This window comes from Plecotus auritus (genome assembly GCF_963455305.1).
Source record: "Plecotus auritus genome assembly, chromosome: 6".
NCBI lineage: Eukaryota > Metazoa > Chordata > Mammalia > Chiroptera > Vespertilionidae > Plecotus > Plecotus auritus.
In genome coordinates, this window is record NC_137773.1 from 100,603,847 (window position 1) to 100,623,525 (window position 19,679).

General features: G+C 46.7%; 1 protein-coding gene across 8 annotated transcripts in view; it reads left to right on the forward strand.

Annotated features, from left to right (window-relative positions):
- SLC39A14 (solute carrier family 39 member 14) overlaps positions 1-18,891 on the forward strand; it is a 54,278-nt gene extending 35,387 nt beyond the window's left edge. For 2 of the 8 annotated variants that reach the window (XM_080676560.1, XM_080676559.1), the window contains 9 exons: positions 3,431-3,699; positions 5,781-5,967; positions 6,743-6,912; positions 8,845-8,934; positions 10,880-11,002; positions 11,733-11,921; positions 12,047-12,254; positions 13,119-13,303; positions 15,870-18,891. In XM_080676560.1, coding sequence (XP_080532686.1) covers positions 3,445-3,699; positions 5,781-5,967; positions 6,743-6,912; positions 8,845-8,934; positions 10,880-11,002; positions 11,733-11,921; positions 12,047-12,254; positions 13,119-13,303; positions 15,870-16,016 — 1,554 coding nt within the window. In that variant the 5' untranslated portion in view covers positions 3,431-3,444 and the 3' untranslated portion in view covers positions 16,017-18,891. Of the gene's footprint in view, positions 1-3,430; positions 3,700-5,780; positions 5,968-6,742; positions 6,913-8,764; positions 8,935-10,879; positions 11,003-11,732; positions 11,922-12,046; positions 12,255-13,118; positions 13,304-15,869 lie in introns of all 8 variants that reach the window. The other 6 variants (XM_080676562.1, XM_080676561.1, XM_080676563.1 and 3 more) reach the window with 3 other exon arrangements.
- Positions 18,892-19,679: the final 788 nt, after the last annotated feature.

A 19,679-nucleotide genomic window follows, 5' to 3' on the forward strand; every position in this document is an offset into this window, starting at 1 on the left:
CCAATACTTAATAAATGGTGACCTTGACATGAATACCAATCCAGGTACAGCTAAAATTCATACTTGAAGAGATTTTTATATTTGTTTTTTTCTGATGTTTTGAAGTTGCTACAGATAAATTTGAGAAATATAGCTGAAGTAGAACAGTTGTTTTTGTTGAAGTGGTTCTATAGAAGGAGCCCTAAAATATAGGCCAGCTGCTGAGGCATATCTGGGGGTTCCTCTACACTGGTGCTTGCTGGGCTGATAGGAACTGGGGCCCATCTGCCCAGAGGATGCAGGATTTTGTGGGTTCATGGGAACCAGGGTGTGTATTTTTGTGTCTCTACCCAGCAGGGACAGTGGTTAGAGTGCCCTGGCTTTAGTGTCATTCAGACCTGGCTTCCTTTCATGAAAAATTTAGTTTCTGGCTTCACTGCTCTATTTGCTGGCCATGGATCACGTTTCCAATCTCTGAACCCGTCTCCTCATTTAGTAGATGGGGTAAGTGTCCCGATTCTCTTACAGGAATCATGAATATCAGTGCAGAGCAAGGTGCACACGGGTGGCACTAGCTGCCTTTCTGCCTCTCCTTTCCTAAGTCCATGCAGCTCTTCATTTTGACAGTTCAACTCGACCCTTAGACAGATGGGTGTGGTCAGGCAGAGAACAGCTTTCTTTGTACAATGGGGTTTAGCCATTTTCGACTAAGAGCCATCCTGCACACCATAATTTAACTTTTGGTTCTTGGTGGAGATTTGAGAGTTGTTAGTCTCAAAGTAACATTTTTACAAAGCATCGTTTTTTGTGATACCTGATCCATTTGTTTGTGTGACTCGAAGTATATTCCATAAAGAGTGATGCTTTGTGCCGTCAAATTCTGTGTATGCCCCATACCGCCTGGAATGTCCCAGATGTGCTGCGGTCAGAGACTTGTGTGATGTGCACGCCACAGGCCTGGAATAAATAAAGTCAGCCAAAGGAATATTTCTGTTAGCAGCTCAGTATCTGGGCTGAGAAGGAGTCAAAGTAGAGGAACTCTGCTAATTATAAGTCTTAAAGTAATAGCCACACTTTATTGACTGCTTTCTAAAGCCCATGCACTCAGTAGACTTATCATAGCTCATTGCAGTAAATTTTCACAGTAATCCAATGAGTGCTACCAAATTTATAGATGAGAAAACCAAAGTGTGGAGAGAAGCCAAAGTCACTTGGCCAAGGTCACTTTGGGTAAGCAGTATTGCGGGAATTCAAGCTAGATCTTTCTCACTGGTCTAGGATGTTGACGCTGGTTAATACCTCACCGGAGATCACACAGCCGGTAAGGGGCAGATCCGGGATGCAAACAGGCCTTCTCTGAGCTGTAGTAGGCGGCCTGAACGGCACTAGGTGTCTGACCAGGGGGTCAGACCAAACTTTGGTTCTGCAACCTTGGTACTTGGGTTCTGGCTAGGAAAGAATTCAGACCCAAGACCCAAACTGTAAGAGAATATTTATTTATAAAATCACAGAGGTAGAAAAAGTAATTCCTAGAAGAAAAGGGCTTAGGAAACAAGTTATAGTGATAAAGGAAGGGCCCTTGGAGCCTGGGAGTGAGGAAGCTTAGGAGTGGGGCAGGGAGGGGGAAGAGGAAGGGAACGGGAGAGTGCGCTGGGTCCTCTGTTAAGGGTTTTTAAGGGTGGAGATTTTAGGGGCAGTCCCAGGGGACGATCTCAATAGCATATTCAGCAGTTTTCCAGGTGTGTCCTTTCAGGGTTGTTGTCTCCACTGATTGATTGGCCCGCACCAGGGCAGGGGGTCATTATCCAGTGCAGCTGGTCCTGAGGACAGCTGTGGCTGGTTCTGTTGCTTATCTGGGCCTGGAGCTGAAATATGACTGAGGTCTAGATGTTATCTCTAGGGAGGAAAGGTCAGGGGGTCCAAACCGCGTGACCAGTGATATGCTAGGGGAAGAAAGGTCACCCTACGGGGCAGGTCCCACCCTACAATTGGTTGTCCCTTGCTAAGCACTTGGGGGGTTTCCACCCTGGTGACCTTCTTTACCTGGCCCATCGTCCTTGCTCTGCTCATATCTAACTGCCCACCACAGCACCACTCTGTCGCAAGCAGAGGCTGGAGGTGGAGTGACCCACAGCGAGGCCTCCTGGTTAGGGAGGTGTGGAAACAACTGCAGTGACCGGGTCCTGGGTCTGGATTAAATCGGAGGCTCCTTTTCCCTGCCTGATATTTATTTCACTAATTAAATTATAACTGTACTAAGGGAAATGACTTAACAAATGAAAAGTCGTTTGTCCTACTGTCTTAAAGCTTTCATTTTTCTTTGTTCCTTCTCAGTTCTTAACTCTGTTACATAATTGTTCTTCTTAACGTTAAATTTCACCCTAACACAGGGGTGGGCAAACTTTTTGACTCGAGGGCCACAATGGGTTCTTAAACTGGACCGGAGGGCCGGAACAAAAGCATGGATGGAGTGTTTGTGTGAACTAATATAAATTCAAAGTAAAGGAGCGGAGGGGAGAGGGGAGAGCAAGAGAACCGGATAGAACAGCCAGATCCGGCCCTCGGGCCGTAGTTTGCCCAAGGCTGCCCTAACACATCTTTTTGCCTGTAGCCTTTTTTGTTTTTGAATTGCTTCTGTGACTGTAAATTCTAGAAGTAGAATTACAGATTCAGAGGATTTAAATACTTCTATTATGATAGCTTTTCAAGAGTCACATTATATATATAGCCACCAGCCACATCTTCTTTGGTTGTTCAGCCTCACTAACATTTGGTTTTATATATTTAAAAAAAAAATCTGTGTTACTATTTTAATAAGTAGCAGTAGCATTATCCATTTTTCCATTTGTACTCTTAACAAACCAGAGAGACTACATATTTTCCATGTTTGTACCCTAATTTAGGTAGGATAGAAATAAACCTTTGTCATGTTTGATGGTGTGTATTTTTCCCAGTCTGTTTTTTTTCCCTATTTTACTTGTAGTATTAATTTTTTAGGTTTTTGTTTTGGAGAATTTCAAACATATACAAAAGTAGACTGAATAGTATAATGAATTGCCATCTACACATCACTCAGGTTCAGCAGTGACCAACTCGTGTCCCATCTTGTCTCATCTGTACTCCCATGCCAGTACTCCTCCTTAATTATTTGGAAGCAAATCCCAGATATTATTTAATCCATGATTATTTCTGTATCTTTAAAGATAAGGACTTTAAAATTGTATTTATGTATTGACTCTAGAGGGGGGTAGGGGAGGGAAGAACAGAGAGAAACATCAGTTTGTTATTCCACTTATTTATGCATTCATTGATTGATTTTTATATGTGCCTTCAACGGGGATCCAACCCACAACCTTGGCATATCTGGATGATGCTCTACCTGAGCTACCTGGCTGGGGCTGCGAGGTAGGTTTTTTAAGCCTCACCCTCATCTGCCTTTTTGCTCTTGCAGGTTTACTTATCACCATGAAGCTGCTACACCCTAGCTGCTTCCTGCTGACCCTCCTCAGCTTATGGACAGCTGCTCCTGAAACTCACGCTGTGTCCACGGGGACGCCAGCCATCAGTGCAGCCTCTTTCCTGCAGGACCTTATGCATCGCTATGGGGAGGGTGACAGCCTCACCCTGCAGCAGCTAAAGGCCCTGCTCAACCACCTGGTGGTGGGAGTGGGCCAGGCCAATGTCACCCAGCCCCTTCAGGGACAGAGGAACCTGTCCACGGTAAGGCTCCCGGCTCTGCTCAGCACTCTGCTCTCGGGGCTCACAGTCCAGTCAGGCACAGGAGCTAAGCTGCTGGAGCAGGGGCTTGGGGTAGGCAAACCTTGATGACACAGCAGAAGCCAGCTCTTCCCAACCCCTTGGGTTAGCAAGTCTGAATCTCCAACTGCACTGCCTTCCCACCTGCATGGGTGTTTTGAAGCCATTACCAAAGAGTAGCGGGAAGTGGGGTTCTCAGCCCTCCAGACTCTGCACTGGGATCACCCGGAACTGCTGGAGCTCCCAAGACAGCCAGCATTTCCAACAGAGTTTGTAGATTACAAAGCCCTTCGTCCTCTCTCCTAGTTGAGCCTCAAGGCACCTCTAGGTGCGGATGGAAAATCTTTATTCTGTGGGACAGAACACTGAGGGTCCCATAGTGAAATCCTGGAGGGACCGGGACTAAGGCCCAGGTCTTTGGCTTCTGGCTCTCTGTTCTTTCTCCCATATAATCTTGGCTAATCTGAATCTAAGGCTGTTTGAGGCAGCCAGGTAGAAGTCAGCCAGCAGTTGCTTTCTATCTATTTTATTTCCTATGCTGAGTGTTGTGAGAAATAGAGAAAAATTGAAACCGGACAACGAATGGGTCCAGACTGCCTGTCACTACTTGAGCCAGTTAAGCAGCCAGCATGGGAGAGCAGTAGGTCATCCACAAAAATCTGCTCTACCCTCCTACCCCATAAGCCAGCTGCTTATTATGGGTAGAAGGACAAGATTACATGGGAAAGTAGGCAAAAGGAATAAGAATGGGTATAACAGTTACAGATCACAGGGAAAGCAGCTGGGGTGGGGGCGGGGGTTTGGGGCTTGCAAAGGGCAGGCACCTCCGGGACTCCATTGTTTCTCTTGGCAGCAGGGTTGTTAATCTTTCCATGATGATAGGCAAGGAGAATGAGTGCAAGGTTAACTCCCAGGTCCAGGGGCATAAAACCTCCAGCCAGGTCAGAATGTGCTTTCTTTAATGAGAACAAACCATGGTTAACAGAACATGATTAATATTTCTTACAACTATAGCTAGTCCCTACTATTCTATCTCTCCCTCCTGCCCCTAACAAAATGAGTCATGTTTAGGGGGTTTATTGTCAAGATGGGGAACTCAGCCAATGAGAACAAAGTTAGCTGATATTGACATGAAGCATTCAATGCTGTGGATTGGACAGTCCTTGTAGGATTAAAAAATGAGACTGGGAGGTGAGTGTTCACCAGAACAGTCCTGGTAGGTTTGAGGTGAGGTGTCCTGGACCTTCGCCTTGAAGGAGAGAACAGGGGCCCCTGTGGCCGGGACACAGAACCGCAGGGCCGTGGTGAGTGTCTGAGTTGGTGGGGAGGCTGCCATAGGGGCTGATGCAGCCTGACCCCAGAGGCTTCCCGGCACAACAGCAGTGTCTTGGGGTCAGTGGAATCCTCGGCTTTGAAGGCCCAGCAACTCCCTTGTCCACGTAAGGCTGATTCTAGAGATAGACCCACGTAAATCCAAACTCAGATAAAGACTGACATGTATGAAGTATAATTAGAAGGAAAACTGCCGTGTTTCATAGGAACAGTGTGTGAGAACAACTCCCCTGCTGCCTCCCAAGGGGTTGGAGAGGACGCTGACTACTGGCCGCCCGCGCCCCCCTCCCCCCTCAATAACTCTGGAGAAGTATCTGGAATCTGCATTGTAATAGGATAGTTCCCTGGGCTATTGTGATGTGCAGCCAGATTTGCTATCTGGTTGAATCTGTGTCTTAAGGTGTGCAAATAGGCTCATGTTTTCTAGAAAGCACATCCTGGTAAGAATGATTGGAATTCAGTTTCTTCCAGAACCTCTGGGCGGCCCTTACAGATGTTGTATGTGGGGCATGTACATGTATAAACCCGATGGCTGATCTCTAAGATAACTTACCTGTTTTTCTAGTTGAAGGACCACCTTGCTCCCACCCCTGTAGATTTAGTCTTACAGAATCAGTGATACTTGGACAGTTCTTTCTTGGAAGGCTGAGTTGGTCATTGCCTAGAGCAAGGTATGACTGTTTCTAAGGCTCTCTGCCCCTCGTCTGTTTCAGTGCTTCAGTTCTGGAGCCCTCTTTGCTGCCCACAACCTCAGCAGCCAGTCGCGGATCGGGCAGAATGAGTTCCAAGACTTCTGCCCCACCATCCTCCAGCAGTTGGACTCCGGGGCCTGCTCCTCGGAGAACCAGAAGAACGAGGAGAACGAGCAGACAGAGGAGGGGAGGCCGAGCACAGTGGAAGGTGAGCTGGGACAGGAAGGCCTGGGCCCATGCTTGTCTTCACGTGGACCTCTGCTAATCAGTAATGCTGCTTGCTCAGTGTGTAACTGGTGAGCAGCTTATCGACATCAGGAGGAGTGAATTAGAGTGATGGTTATACTGGTATCCTTGCATGCTGTCAGATGGGCCATTGTGGCCAGTGCAATGTTTAGTGTTGGGCTCTTTGGACCAGCCCAACTATGGATTGCTTTTTATGGCCACTTTGTCACTTTAGTTTTCATGAAACTACAAGGGGGCCAGCACCTTGGCTTTTCATTTGGCATTTCAGACCTTACAAGGTCTGTCGTCAGCCCATTCCATCCTTCTCCCACCCCTGCCCAGGACCCCTGCTCCGGCCTCAGGGGACTCACCATGGTCTGTGAGTGCACATGACTCCCGCAGGCCCAGATAGCCCTTCTGAAGTGCCGCCATGCTGGTGTGTGCTGCCCACACTGATACCCAGGACGGGCCCCCTGTGTCAGGCCTCATTGTTTCCCACTATCGTTCTTAAACACTTAGTCCTTCATGTTTTCACCTGCCTCCATCTAAAAGGTAAGCTGCTTTTGGACAGCAACTGTGCAGGGTTTGTTTAGGCTTCTCTGCAGCACCCGGCAAGAGACAGACTCGGCAAATCCCTACTGCTGGGTTGGTGCATTTCTGTGTGCCCTGACCACAGCTGGATCCAGGGGGGCCGCCCAGGCAGCAGGAGCACCCACTCTCAGTAATGGAGGCCCTCATCTGTTCTTGTTCCTCCACAGTGTGGGGCTTTGGTTTCCTCAGTGTTTCACTGATTAACCTGGCCTCTCTCCTGGGAGCCCTCGTCCTGCCCTGCATGGAGAAAGCGTTTTTCAGCCGTGTGCTCACTTACTTCATCGCCCTGTCCATTGGAACGCTGTTCTCTAACGCGCTCTTCCAGCTCATCCCAGAGGTGCAGTAGAACAGAACGTGCGCGTCCTCTTTCCCTGGGCATCCGCCGAGCCTGCCCCACCCCACATCCTGCCCCCGCCCTGTGCTCCAAGGCACCTGACAGCTGCCCCCTGACAAATTAACTTCTCCCTCATATCAAGGGACACAAATGAGTCTGACTTTGGATCTCAAGGGCCTTCTCTCATTCCTGGGGCACCCAGGTGTACTCTGACCCCCTCAGGTGATGTCAGGTGCAAGGCTCTTAGCATTTGCCCTCCTATCGGGGGTCTCGGCCTCCAGCCTCAGTGCCTTTCCTAAGCCCAGTTGCAGGGCTCAAAAGGAAAGCTGCAGCCGGTGGTTTCCATCCATGTCCTTGGTGCTCTGTTCTAAGTAGCCCTCACAGTGCTCAGGGGTGGCCACCAAGAGATTATCCATCTGGAATGAGGCAGAAGTAAGAGGTTACCAGCTAATAAGCAGAACTGGCCTAAAAGGTGAGCAATCCTTTTTTTTTTTAAGCAGGCCACAATTTATAGCAGAGAGCCAAACATAGAACAAAGGCTTTCCACCAAAACAAACGAAATGAAAATTACAAGATAAAGGAGAAGGGGCCCTCCATCCTTCCTGCCTTGCATCTTGACTTTCTCCTGATAGGACTGACTTCCTGGTGCCCTTATTTGACTGTTTGGAAATGTTTAATTTTGTTTTTTAATTGTGACCACTGAGGAGCTAAAAGAAATAAGACCCAGGTTGACAGTCTGCCCCCCTTATCAGCTCAGGCAGGGGAGGTGACTATGCGGGGACCTCCTTTGGGGATGGTCTTTCTTAAAGAACCTGTGTCAGGAGCCGCCCAGTCTTTCTCATTCAGAAGACTCTCAGCCAGAAGAGGTACCAAATGCGGTGCCCAGACCTTATCTGTTCCTTCTTAACAATGGGAGGAAAATCTGGTTTAAGTTAAACCATCTCAGTTTTGTCTCAAAATTCCCATGAAGCACTTCACAGGGGAGGCCTCATCGTGGGCTATTTTTTTCAGCTCCGGAAATCAAATTTATTAATTTTTTAATAATTATGTTCATGAAATGCCTGGTTACCTGCTGAATGGAAATAGAGTAATTGTACACACTCCAGCCCTGTGGCTCACAGGGGAGTGCCTCATCCTGGCCCATTTTGTCCACGCTGGAGTGTGTGACGCTGGGAAATGGTAGAGGAAATATTTGCTGTGCAGGGTGATCTTGGAACTCTGTTTTCCACACTGGAGCCCTTTCAAAGCAAAGGAAAACAAACAAACACATCTTGAGAAGTTAAGAATCTGGAATTCACAGGCATTGGGCCTTACTCGTCTCCATTGCTCAGCCCTGCACTGGGTTGTATCTTGTGCCTGGGTGTTGGTGCACGTGCCCATGCAGTATGCGTTGGGTACACAAAGCAATGTGGTGGTAGCACGGCCATCAGATGCTCTTGTTTCCTATTAAAGAGAGCCTTGGGTCCAGTGTCTGCTGTGGCAGCTTCTGGGTAGACCTGCACATACCATGGCTGTATGCTGAGGTGGCAACCCCCTATGCCAGTCACACCAGCTGGCAGGTGCGATGTGGGGACAGGGGCCACAGAGTTCCAAGGCCATCTTGAATTCCTCTTCTTCTGAATTAATTAAAGGAAATTTCATCAGACTTGAATCACTAACAAATTTTCTATTTTTCTCTCCCTCCCTACTTGTCTCTCTGATTTTTCTTTTTGTTGCCTTTGTTAATATCCACCAAAACCGTCCTTGTTGCTGCCCCACTCCCTCCACCTTTTCCCCCTATAAATGGTATTGTCATGCCATGGGGTGCTCGCCCTTCTCACTGTCCTGGGTGGGCCTGGCTCTCCCCCAATGGCAGTGTGGGGGTATGGTCTCCTCTGCGTGACCATCATCTCCCTCTGCTCCCTGCTGGGGGCCATTGTGGTGCCCGTCATGAAGAAGACCTTTTACAAGAGGCTGCTGCTCTACTTCATAGCTCTGGCGATTGGCACCCTCTACTCCAACGCCCTCTTCCAGCTCATCCCTGAGGTATGGCGAGCCAGGGCCCCTCACCCCGGAGCACACTGTCTCCTGGGGACAGTGGGCACCGTGGGGGGACCCTCCAGTTCGATGGAAGGCAGAGAAAGGAGGTGCTTTCCTTCAGGAAGGTGAAGCTAAGACTGGGGCAGAGCCAGGGGAGGCAATGGAGCACAGGTTTAAGAGCTGGGTTCCAATCCAGCTTCACTATTGACAAGTTGTGTGACTTCTGGCAAGTCACTTAACCTCTGTCTTATTCCCTCATTATGTGAAATGGGGGAAATAATGGGCCCGACTTGATGATGTCATGTGACAATATTTGTCAGATGCCTGATGCCTCGGAAGTGCTGTTGGTGAAAAGATGTAGTGTAGTTAGATCACTTACAGCTCCTAATTTATGGCTTTGACACACAACAAACAAATATTCAACAGAATCCATAGGTCACAATAAAAAGATCCGTCCTCCGTAGGGCATTTTGATGCAAAGGTAGTCCAAATAGAAAGTCTGGTGTCATGTGCCTTGAAGGCACCTTTGCCCCTGGGCCCAGGTTAGTGAGAAAACCCTCCACAGAGGAGCAGGGAGCTCAGGCTTGGTGGGTTTCGCAGCGGCCCCGGAGAAGCTTCATCTGGTTGGGAGTCATCGGCAGTAGACCCGCTGATGATGGCAGCACAGGCGTTTCACCCCAGGTGGTCTGACAGGCCTGGGCAGGGCGGGGGAGCACAGAGATGACGCCACATGCTTCTCCTAACGTTTTGTTTTCTGAATTGTGGTTCTGTGTTTTCTCAGTTGATCCTTAGATAAACTCTGGAATATCTAGAGAACAAGTAATGTCTTTCTCGTTTACCAGCTGAGGAATCTGACCCGGACCGAGCCCCTGTCCCAGAAGCCAGGCTCGTGGCTCCTGGAGCCGTGCTCTGTCCTCTGCCAGCGTCCTGGCTTCCGTGGGGAACGTTATCGCCTCTTTTTACTCCACTTTCCCTACGATGATTTAACTGTCCTGGAAAGCTGATCCAAATGTGTTCTTACCACTCTAGAACTTGACCTTTATGTCGCTTATAAAACTAATAACTGGGTAGAGATTGCATTTTGTCCCTTAAAAGCAGAAAGGAAAAACAGCTACCGTTTAGGCAGCCCAGAGTTCTTGGTACTTACGATCACTTTTATCTTGGACCCATTCATGAAAAGGCTGGAGTTTATTCTCCTCTTCATGAGAAGGAGGTAATTTATTCCCTTAAAGGGGCAGTTACCTGTCAGAAAACTGAGGAGCAGGTCACCCGACTCTTTCCCAAGGCCCCACTGTAGGCCAGGGGCATCCTTGAGAAAGGAATTCTCTTGATTTCTACTCCGGTCTACTCCCCAAAGGATTCCATCCCCCCAAATAAGTAGAGTTTCCAGAACTCAAAACAGAACCCCAAAAATTGACATGTGCAGCAACACAGTCTGCTTTCTCAGCCTTGTGGTCTCTGGGAGGTCTGTGGTCGGGAAGCTGCCGCAATCCTTGCTATTTAACTGGGGAGTGGATTTCCCATTTTAGAAACTGTAATTACACCACCTCCCTTTGTGTTTATGGGCAGATCATGCAGGGACATGAGATAGCGGTGAAAGTGAACACGAATGTCTTCTCTTTAAATATGGGATTTACAGGCAGAGTCTAGCAAATGGAGAAATGGGGGTAAGAGCCCTCATTAAAAGCAGAAAACTGTCTCCAGGATGTTCTGCCTGACAGTACTATTCTGAAGATGATCTGTCTTTTGCATCAGAACATAAGCTAGAGAGAACCTAGGAGGCCTGGTGACGGGACAGTCAGGAAACATCAGGAATTAGCTTCCGCTGGAGAGGGATGGATAGATGCCAGCTATCCCAGTGCGCTTGTCTCCCTTCACACAACCAGGGAAGTAGGTAAGAGATGAGCGGGGACCAGTGGAGAGTGCTTATTTTCTTCGTTTGGGTCCACAGGCCTTTGGTTTCGACCCCCTGAAGGATCATTACGTCTCCAAGTCTGCAGTGGTGTTTGGGGGTTTCTATCTTTTCTTTTTCACAGAGAAGATTTTGAAAATGCTTCTTAAGCAGAAAAATGAGGTGAGGCCCAGTTGTTGGTAAAAGAGGTGCTTCCGGGGCAAGCATCTGTCTCCGAAATGCTGTGTGTTGCAGTGGTGGGTCCTCGGCACCACTGCAGTGGCCTGGGGTGGGGAGGGAGGAGCAGAGCCCACAAGTTTCATGAGTGGACACCCCATTTTGCCTCATGAGGATAATAGCAGGTGGCACGGGCAGACCAGAAACCAGATCTGGCCTGTGTGCCTTTTACTAGGCAGTAGTTTATTCCCTCTGCTTTATTCTAAATGATTTCCTTCACATACTTTTATACCTTTAGGAGATGAAGGAGGGGCTGGAAATGGACATGCACTGTGTATGAAGTATGACCCCAAAGAAATAAGGCTGATTATTACAGTATAGATCCAGAAATATGCCTTTAGTGCCTGCTATGTAGTTATTCCCCAAATAGTTGCTGAATTGAATAAAATTAGCCGTTGCAAAGGAGAAGCTCTAAGATTTTGAGCAGTGCTGCCTCTCTGGAATGAGTGGGCCCTGTGGTCACTGCTTTGATATATGTCCTGTGCCAGGCCCTTGCATTCATTCACCTTGGTTCAGCTCTAACATGCTGGGTTTCTGTGGGTGTTGCCTGCTTGTGATTGTTCTGATGGTGGGAATGGGGTCTTCCCAGTGCTCGGAGCATTGACTCAGAGCAGGTCCCAGGAAGCTTTATGGTCTTGGCGAGTGTCGTCCTCACCACTCCTTGTGGTCCTTCCAGCATCATCACGGACATAGCCATTATGCCTCCGAGGCGCTTCCCTCTAAGAAGGACCAGGAGGAGGGGGTGACGGAAAAGCTGCAGAATGGGGACCTGGACCACATGATTCCTCAGCACTGCAGCAGCGAGCTGGACGGCAAGGTGCCCGTGATGGACGAGAAGGTCATTGTGGGCTCGCTATCTGTCCAGGTCAGTGGGTCAACTGTCGCTGGGTGGGGGCCTTTAAGGGATAATGGCCTTGATGACTCAGGCCTACCTTGAAGGTCCACCGTCTGCCCCTGACCTGGGGGCCGTGGGGCCCGGCTTTCTTGTAGGACCTGCAAGCTTCCCAGAGTGCCTGTTACTGGCTGAAAGGCATTCGCTACTCTGATATTGGCACTCTGGCCTGGATGATCACCCTGAGCGATGGCCTCCACAATTTCATCGATGGCCTGGCCATTGGAGCCTCCTTCACTGTGTCTGTTTTCCAAGGCATCAGCACCTCAGTGGCCATTCTCTGTGAGGAGTTCCCACACGAGCTAGGTGAGTGCATAGGCCCCCAACCCCATTCCACTTGGCTGCCTCGCGATTGGCACGAGCACCCTTCTTATGGCTGACTCCTCCCCAACTTCAAAACACTTGTTATAATTTGATTAACACATTCTTTATGCAAGGTGAAATCTAACCACTAATTCTTAACAGTTGAATTAATAGTTACTGTGGCTCAGTTTCCTCACCTATACATTGGGGTAGGTAACAGGCCTGCCTCATAGATTTATCATGAAGGTAACAGGGAAAGTAGTAAAATGGACTTTCTGCATGCCGTACCCTATTCTAAGTGCTTGGCATGTGTTATTTGTTACATCCTATTAATCTCCCAGAGACTGAGATGCACGTTAGAAGTCTGGTGGTTGGAAGAAGGTAGGTGAGCTGGGAGTTTTGTGGAGGCCCTTTGTTTTATCAGAGGGAGTGTAAAAAGTCTGGACTTTGGAGGCTCAGAGACTCAAGGTCAAGTTCTGGTTTTGCTTGTGACTGTGGGAAAATTACTCAACTTCCCTCAGTCTCAATTTTGTTTCCTAAAAATACTATTCATTGTGGTTTTGAGTAGGAAAGCTCCTCTGTTTCACCATCAATCAGGAGAGAAATGAGGCTGTTGCTTGTTGGTTGTCTATTTTGCATTATTTTCAGCCTCTTGTCTGGGATGTATATGGCCAGCTTTGCAAACAGAGATAATTCCTGGACATGAAGGTGAAGGTGCCTCCCTCTTGTCACTGTAATCTCATGTCTGGGGCTGTCTTGATTTCCGCGCAGACTTGATCCATACTTTAAGCAGTCTGTGTTCATCGTGCTCTCAGTCCCACTTCCTAGAGTGACTGCCGCACTCTCCCCTCTGTCCTCCCACCCTAGGAGACTTTGTCATCCTGCTCAATGCTGGCATGAGCCTCCAGCAAGCACTCTTCTTCAACTTCCTTTCTGCCTGCTGCTGTTACGTGGGTATGGCCTTTGGCATCCTGGCCGGCAGCCACTTCTCTGCCAACTGGATCTTCGCACTGGCTGGAGGAATGTTCTTGTATATTTCTCTGGCTGATATGGTAAGTCCTGCATAATTTATACCATGAGAAAATCACAAAAGCTGGACTGGGTTATTGAAGTCATTGGATGGGAGGACAGCTAAGGAGACATTAGTTAGGAGTTTCTTATGACAGCTTTATATAAGGAAGAATTATTCTCCTACCACACAGTTCACCTACTTAGGTGTACAATTCAATGCTTTTTAAAGGGACATTAGATTTTAAAGAACGAAGAGCTTGTTTCCATTAGCATATGTCCTTAAAGAAAATGATTACTGCTTTAATTGGTTTGGCTCAGTGGATAGAGCATTGGCCTGCAAACTGAAGGGTCTTGGGTTCGATTTCGGCCAAGGGCATGTACCTTGGCTGCAGGCTTTATCCCCAGTGGGGGGCTTGCAGGAGGCAGCTGATCTATGTTTCTCTCTCATCAATGTTTCTAACTATCACTTTCCCTTCCTCTCTGTAAAAAATCAATAAAAATATATTTAATTAAAAAAGAAAAGAAAATGATTACTAAACTCAGCTCCAGGATCCTTCCTTGAAAATGGGAATATTATAGGATAGATACATATAGGTCAATGGAAAGCATTTTCAGCAGTGTCTGGATGTATATACATTATACCGTTCCCATTAACATCTGGTGTGACAATTTAAGTAGTTTTGAGTTTGCTAGTGAAATACCTGGTTTGTCACGTTCTGTATAACTAACCTTGTTTGTGGGCGTGTCATTTTCTTTGACATATTTGCATGAATTGTTTTCTATAGCCTTTGAAAATAAATTGTTGTTGTTGTTGTTAATCCTCACCCCACGATATTTCTCCATGGATTTGAGACAGAGTGGAAGGAAGGAGAGAGGGGCCGAGAGAGAGAGAAACATCAATTGGTTGCCTCCTGCACATGCCTTGACAGATGTTATATGTTATAACAAATAACATATGCCAGGTATATGCCCTTGATGAGGAACTGAACTCATGACTCTTTGATGTGAGGGCCAATGCTCTAACCATTGAGTCACACTGGCCAGGGCTGAAAATAATATTTTTGAGAGATGATGAGAGTCGACCACCAAGATCCAGCCTCGCTATGGAAACATTTTAGATTCTCCTTTCTTATGGGGAGCCCTCCCCACAGTGGTTTTTTTTTTGCAGTACTTGAATTGGAAGGTCTAGTTGTTGCCTGCCTTGCTGGCCAGCAGCGAGAGGCCTTGAGTCATAGCTCCAATCTCTGGCCCCTTGCGTAGTCGCTCAGTTTCCCTACGAAGTGACAATAACATTTTGATAGCAAAATATATCTTTGCAAGTGTTTTTAAGGATCACAATAAAAGGTTTGTTTTTATCAAAGCAGTCATTTTTAGCCAGCACCTAAGCACATCCAGGACGACATGCATGTGTCATATTTTGTTTTACCTCAGTAGTTGTAAGTATGGTTGACCCTTGAAAAACAAGGATTTGAACTATGCAGGTCCATTCATACATGGATTTTTTTTTTCCCAGTAAAAACCAGTACTGCTTTCAGTCTGTGGTTGGGAATCCATGGATGTGGAGGGCCTACTATATGCTTTGTTCTAAGCCATTTTATATAGTGGCCTTGAGTGTCCATGGATCTTGGTATCCGTGTTGTGGTGGGGGTCCTGGAACCAATCCCCTATGATCCTGAGGGAGAGCTAAGTTTTGTGAGAGTCAAGTTACTCGTGAATTTTCAAATGCACGAGGGTCAGCACCTGTTACCCCCATTTTCAAGGGTCCGCTATTATATAATAGCCTTGGAGAAAGGCTATTACATTCAAGCTCTAAAGGCTATAGCTGTTAATTTTCGTGTGTGTGTGTGTGTGTGTGTGTGTGTATGTGTGTGTGTATTTTTATATCTTAATTAGAGGCCCAGTGCATGAAATTCATGCACGGGTGCGGTCCCTAGGCCTGGCTGGCGATCGAAGCGTCAGCGTCTGGTGTGGAAGGGCAGGTCCCAGCTGACCTCTGGGCCCTGGGCAGCACCTGGGCCCCTGGGGCCCCACGTGCCCCCCCTCCGCCTGAGTCATCAGCCCCCGCCCGGCTCCCACAGCACCTGGGAGTCAGGCAGCAGCCCTGTCCCCTGCTGCTGCTGCTGGTCACCGTCTGCGAGGTGATCAATCTGGGCCAGGCCCCCACTCACACCCGCCTTGTTCTGCAGCCGCCCACTTACCTGCTCCACCATCCCATTGCGGTCCGGCTCTCGTTGGGGCCCATCAGGGCCTGCAGCACCTCCACTGCAGCCTGCTACCAGCGCCACATTGCTGACACCCGCCATGTTCCACGCCGCCCCCTGGTGGTCAGCGCATGTCATAGCGAGCAGTCGACCTGCTGGTCGAGGGGACAATTTGCATATTAGGCTTTTATTATATAGGATTATATGTCATATAATTTTCACCCCATACTAATAATAGCTATTATAATAGTCATGTTATTACTAATTGTTACTATATTAACAATATTAATAGAGTAAGTATGATAACAGTTATTAGATATAATATTGACATTGCAATGAATGCTCCTGGATGTACAAAGTTAGGAACGGAACTGCAGCTCTCTTGTTTTTTTTTCTCCTTTCTCAGTTCCCTGAGATGAATGAAGTCGCCCTGGAGGATGAGAAGAAGGGCAGCATGCTGGTCCCCTTTGTCATCCAGAACCTGGGTCTCTTGACAGGCTTTGCCATCATGCTGCTCCTCACCATGTATTCGGGACAGATCCAGATCGGCTAGGGCCCTGCAGGAACCTGAGGAACTGACGGCTGGCCCCTCAGCCCTTGGACGCGGCATCCATGAAGCGCCTTGGGAGAGGCAGTTCTGTTAAAAACTGTGACACGGACTATATTTCTCCACGTAAATGTCAATTGTTTTCAAAATGCTCTGTATTAATAATAAGCTGCCTGGTAACAGTCTCCAGGTAGCACCTCTCTCCTTTCTTCTTCCTCCTTCTCAGAGTGACTCTGAGAACCTGAATGCAGCTTAGCAGACAAGCCTCATTTTTTCCTCTGGTTACCCTGGCCCCTTTCTCTTTGAACCAGTGCTGAGAGATTTGGGATCCTTTGCCCCAATGCAAAAATATAGGCAGCAGTTATAACCTGGTTAGAAATATCAGGAAGTGAATCTATGGTTTCGGGCCTATGAATCTGTGTATCCTGGACCTCAAGATCACCCGTTTTTAAGTGAATATAGTCCTATTTTTTTACAGAAGTACAGGAGACAGGAGTTCCTGTTTTTTAATCAGTTCAGTTGCCTCTTCTCTCAAAGAGAACAGAAAGTTGGGACAGGAGTAGGGTGGGAGGGAGGTGAGGTCATCCTGAGTGAGAGGGAAGGAGAACCCCCAGTGTGTGTCCTGTTCGGACAGCTGCTTGTGCCCACTGGAATGCTGATTTTGTGGCTGCACCTGGTGTTGCCTGGCCGTCCAGCAGAGCTAACGTGTGGGTTCAGGTACCTGGACCTCCCCTTCTTTCAGAGTAACACTAGTAAGAACAAAGGGCGGAGAAGGAAGGCCTGCAACAAATCCACTGGTTTGCTGTGATTTCCACCTCCTCTTCCCCACTCCCATCGTAGCTGCCTCCTTAGAAGCATATTCTGAGCACATTCACGATGCTGGTGTTAGAGGGGAGACTGCACAGTTTTCCTCCCCTGGCCCACATGTCTTATGGAATCAGAGTGCAACTTCAATCAGGGTACCAGAGAGGAATCAGTGCAGACACCGTTTAGGATTTGCTAATTGCACGAATAAGAGTACGAATCGTAGAACTGTGAGATTAAGGTCCACAACTTTGGTTGGGCTCTGCAGATGTGTGCAGAACAGAGGGCCCGCTGAGTACGCTGTGAATGGGTTTTAACCGGCACTGTCTAGGTCACCCTTCCACCCTCACCCCAAACAAGAAAGGGCAAGTCCTGTATTGATATTAATTGCTCTAGCTTTCTTCAGAAAATGGATTGATAGACTTGTCCGAGAGCCTTGGCACTGTGGAGCCCTCTTCTCAGAACTCTGGCTTCAGGGGGAGCTAATCTCCAGGTTCACTAGGTGAATTGATTTATTATTATCATATTGATAATGTGAGATTCTTTAGCCACTTTGGGGAGCCAGTCTCTCCAGAAGCCTTTCTTAGTGGTGCCCACAGTTGTAGCCCAGGGGTTGTGTTTGCAAACTGATTCGTGTGCATGACTGACAATTGCTGGTTCATTGCCAGCACCTGGGAGTTTTTCTCTAATACCCAGAAAAACTTTCCACTATACAGGAATTACAAGTAGCCTCTATTTTGTTTTGTGTTTTTTTTCTTCTTTGAAAACATCCCCCAAACCAGGAATATTATTGAAAAGAACATGAGCAGGGAAACTGCCGGTGATACTTTAGAAGTTTCTCCTCCTCCTCTAGCCTGTTGACTTGAGAATGGGCTAAAGAAGAAGGAAAACAGTTACCAAGGTTCTAGATTAAATATCAGGTCTGTCTCCTGATAGGTTTATGGTCCAGTTTTACCAAAGAACCAATTCCTTGAATGTTGGAATCTAACTTTATGTTATCATTGTTATTGTTACTGTTTCTTTGTCTTTTCTGTTTTATCTTTCTCAAATTGCTTTCAGGAGCTAGCAGAAAATAGCATTCAAACTTTAAGATTTTGCTTTCCTTAATTCACATTGATGTATTAAATTTATAATTTTAGCATTCCCTATAGATCATTCCTTACAAATACCATTCTTCTTGGAGTAAATTAGTTAGGGTTAATGGGTTCCTAGTTTTAGAAGAGCTCAAAAATATAGTGTTTAACAAATTTTAAAAAAAATTGAAGTAGTAAGGTGCTTACCCTTTCTGTGCACATGTGTATTAAGAACCTTCCTTTCATAGACAGCTGCCTCAAAGGGAAATTCTCTTTAAACTGTAACTAGTCCAGAGGCCAGTCCTGGCTGGAGCTTAGAAAGGGAGAAAACACTCAAATCGTGCAACTGATTGTATGTTGCTATTGGCAACAGACCTGCCTCATGAGTTGAAAATGTGGCGACTTCTTTTGGACTTTTGTTGAATTTGCTGTTTTGAAAGCATTTGTATATATTAGAAGTCTGAGGGGTAGTGAGTTTTGAGGACATTTGCACCCCTGGCATTCACATCATCTACTTCTATCCCTGGATGGACCAGCTCCTATTAACAATAGCAAGGAAAGTCTGCCTCGTGCAGGAGCAGTGAACTGGGACCAGGGGTCCTGCCGCTTCTCACCCTTGCCCTGCCATGCAGGTTGCCTCCCTTCTTTGCCTCCAAAGGCCTTTTGTGTCTAGTGTCAACTTGGGGCTTTCCTTCATTGATCCTTCACCCTGGATTTTAAAAAAGGCTTCTCTGTTTGGGTATCATATGACCTGTTTTTAGTAAGTCTTCTTCAAAACACATGGTAGTATGCTAGAAATCTGCTTAAAAACGAAAAGTCTGATTTTTCCAAGAGAGGTTAGGTTTTTATTGTTCCTATTTCCTTTTATAGTTCTGCAGTTCCATCACAGTATTTTAAAAAATAACTCAGGAGTTATGACAATAAATTAGAAAAGAAAATAACTTAAGTTATGGATTTTAAATGTTTTGTTTGTAAGATTCTATAAATAAAGCTATATTCTGTAATTGTTGAATCCCTACATGTGATTTTTTTGGCAATAATGTGTGTGCAATGAAGCCTGTTAAACACAAGGTGGCGATGGTGTCTCACGACTTCAAAGCTTTGTTTTATTGGTCCAGCTTACATTTGGAGAAGGGATTTTAGAAGGAATCTTAAATATCATAACATGCTCATTTTAAATGATAATTTATCTTTTATGGGCCTGTGACATCACTAATGTTGCATGATAGAACTGTGGTGTTTCCTAAAGAGCTTTTCATTTCACTTTCCTCTTGTTATAAATCCACGATTTAAAACTTGGGTAGTAATTTGGTTCATGTAAACCACATCTCCTGTATATCTTACAGGAATAAGTCCTGTTATAACACTTAAGTTATAAACCTTTTCTTATTTATCTTTAGTCATCGGACCAGGAATTTGTTTGACACTAACAATGAGCAGTAAGATAAAAGAATTGATGCGATCTTAATGCTATGGTACAGGTTCCCCAATGGTTATTGTTGCTGAGCCCTCTCACTTTTCAAAAAATATTTTTATTGTTTTTTCACTGAGAGAGGAAGGGAGAAAGAAACGTCAATGTGAGAGCAGAACATAGATTAACTGCCTCCTGCATGCCCCCTACCAGGGATCGAACCCAAGACCCTGGCATATGCCCTGATGAGGAATCAAACCAGCAACCCTTTGATGCATGGGATGATGCCCAACCAACAGAGCCACACTGGCCAGGGCAGTCCTTCCACTTTTCAAAACTCTGAGTAATAGATGAAGTGGTTCATATTGGTCTTTTAAATTT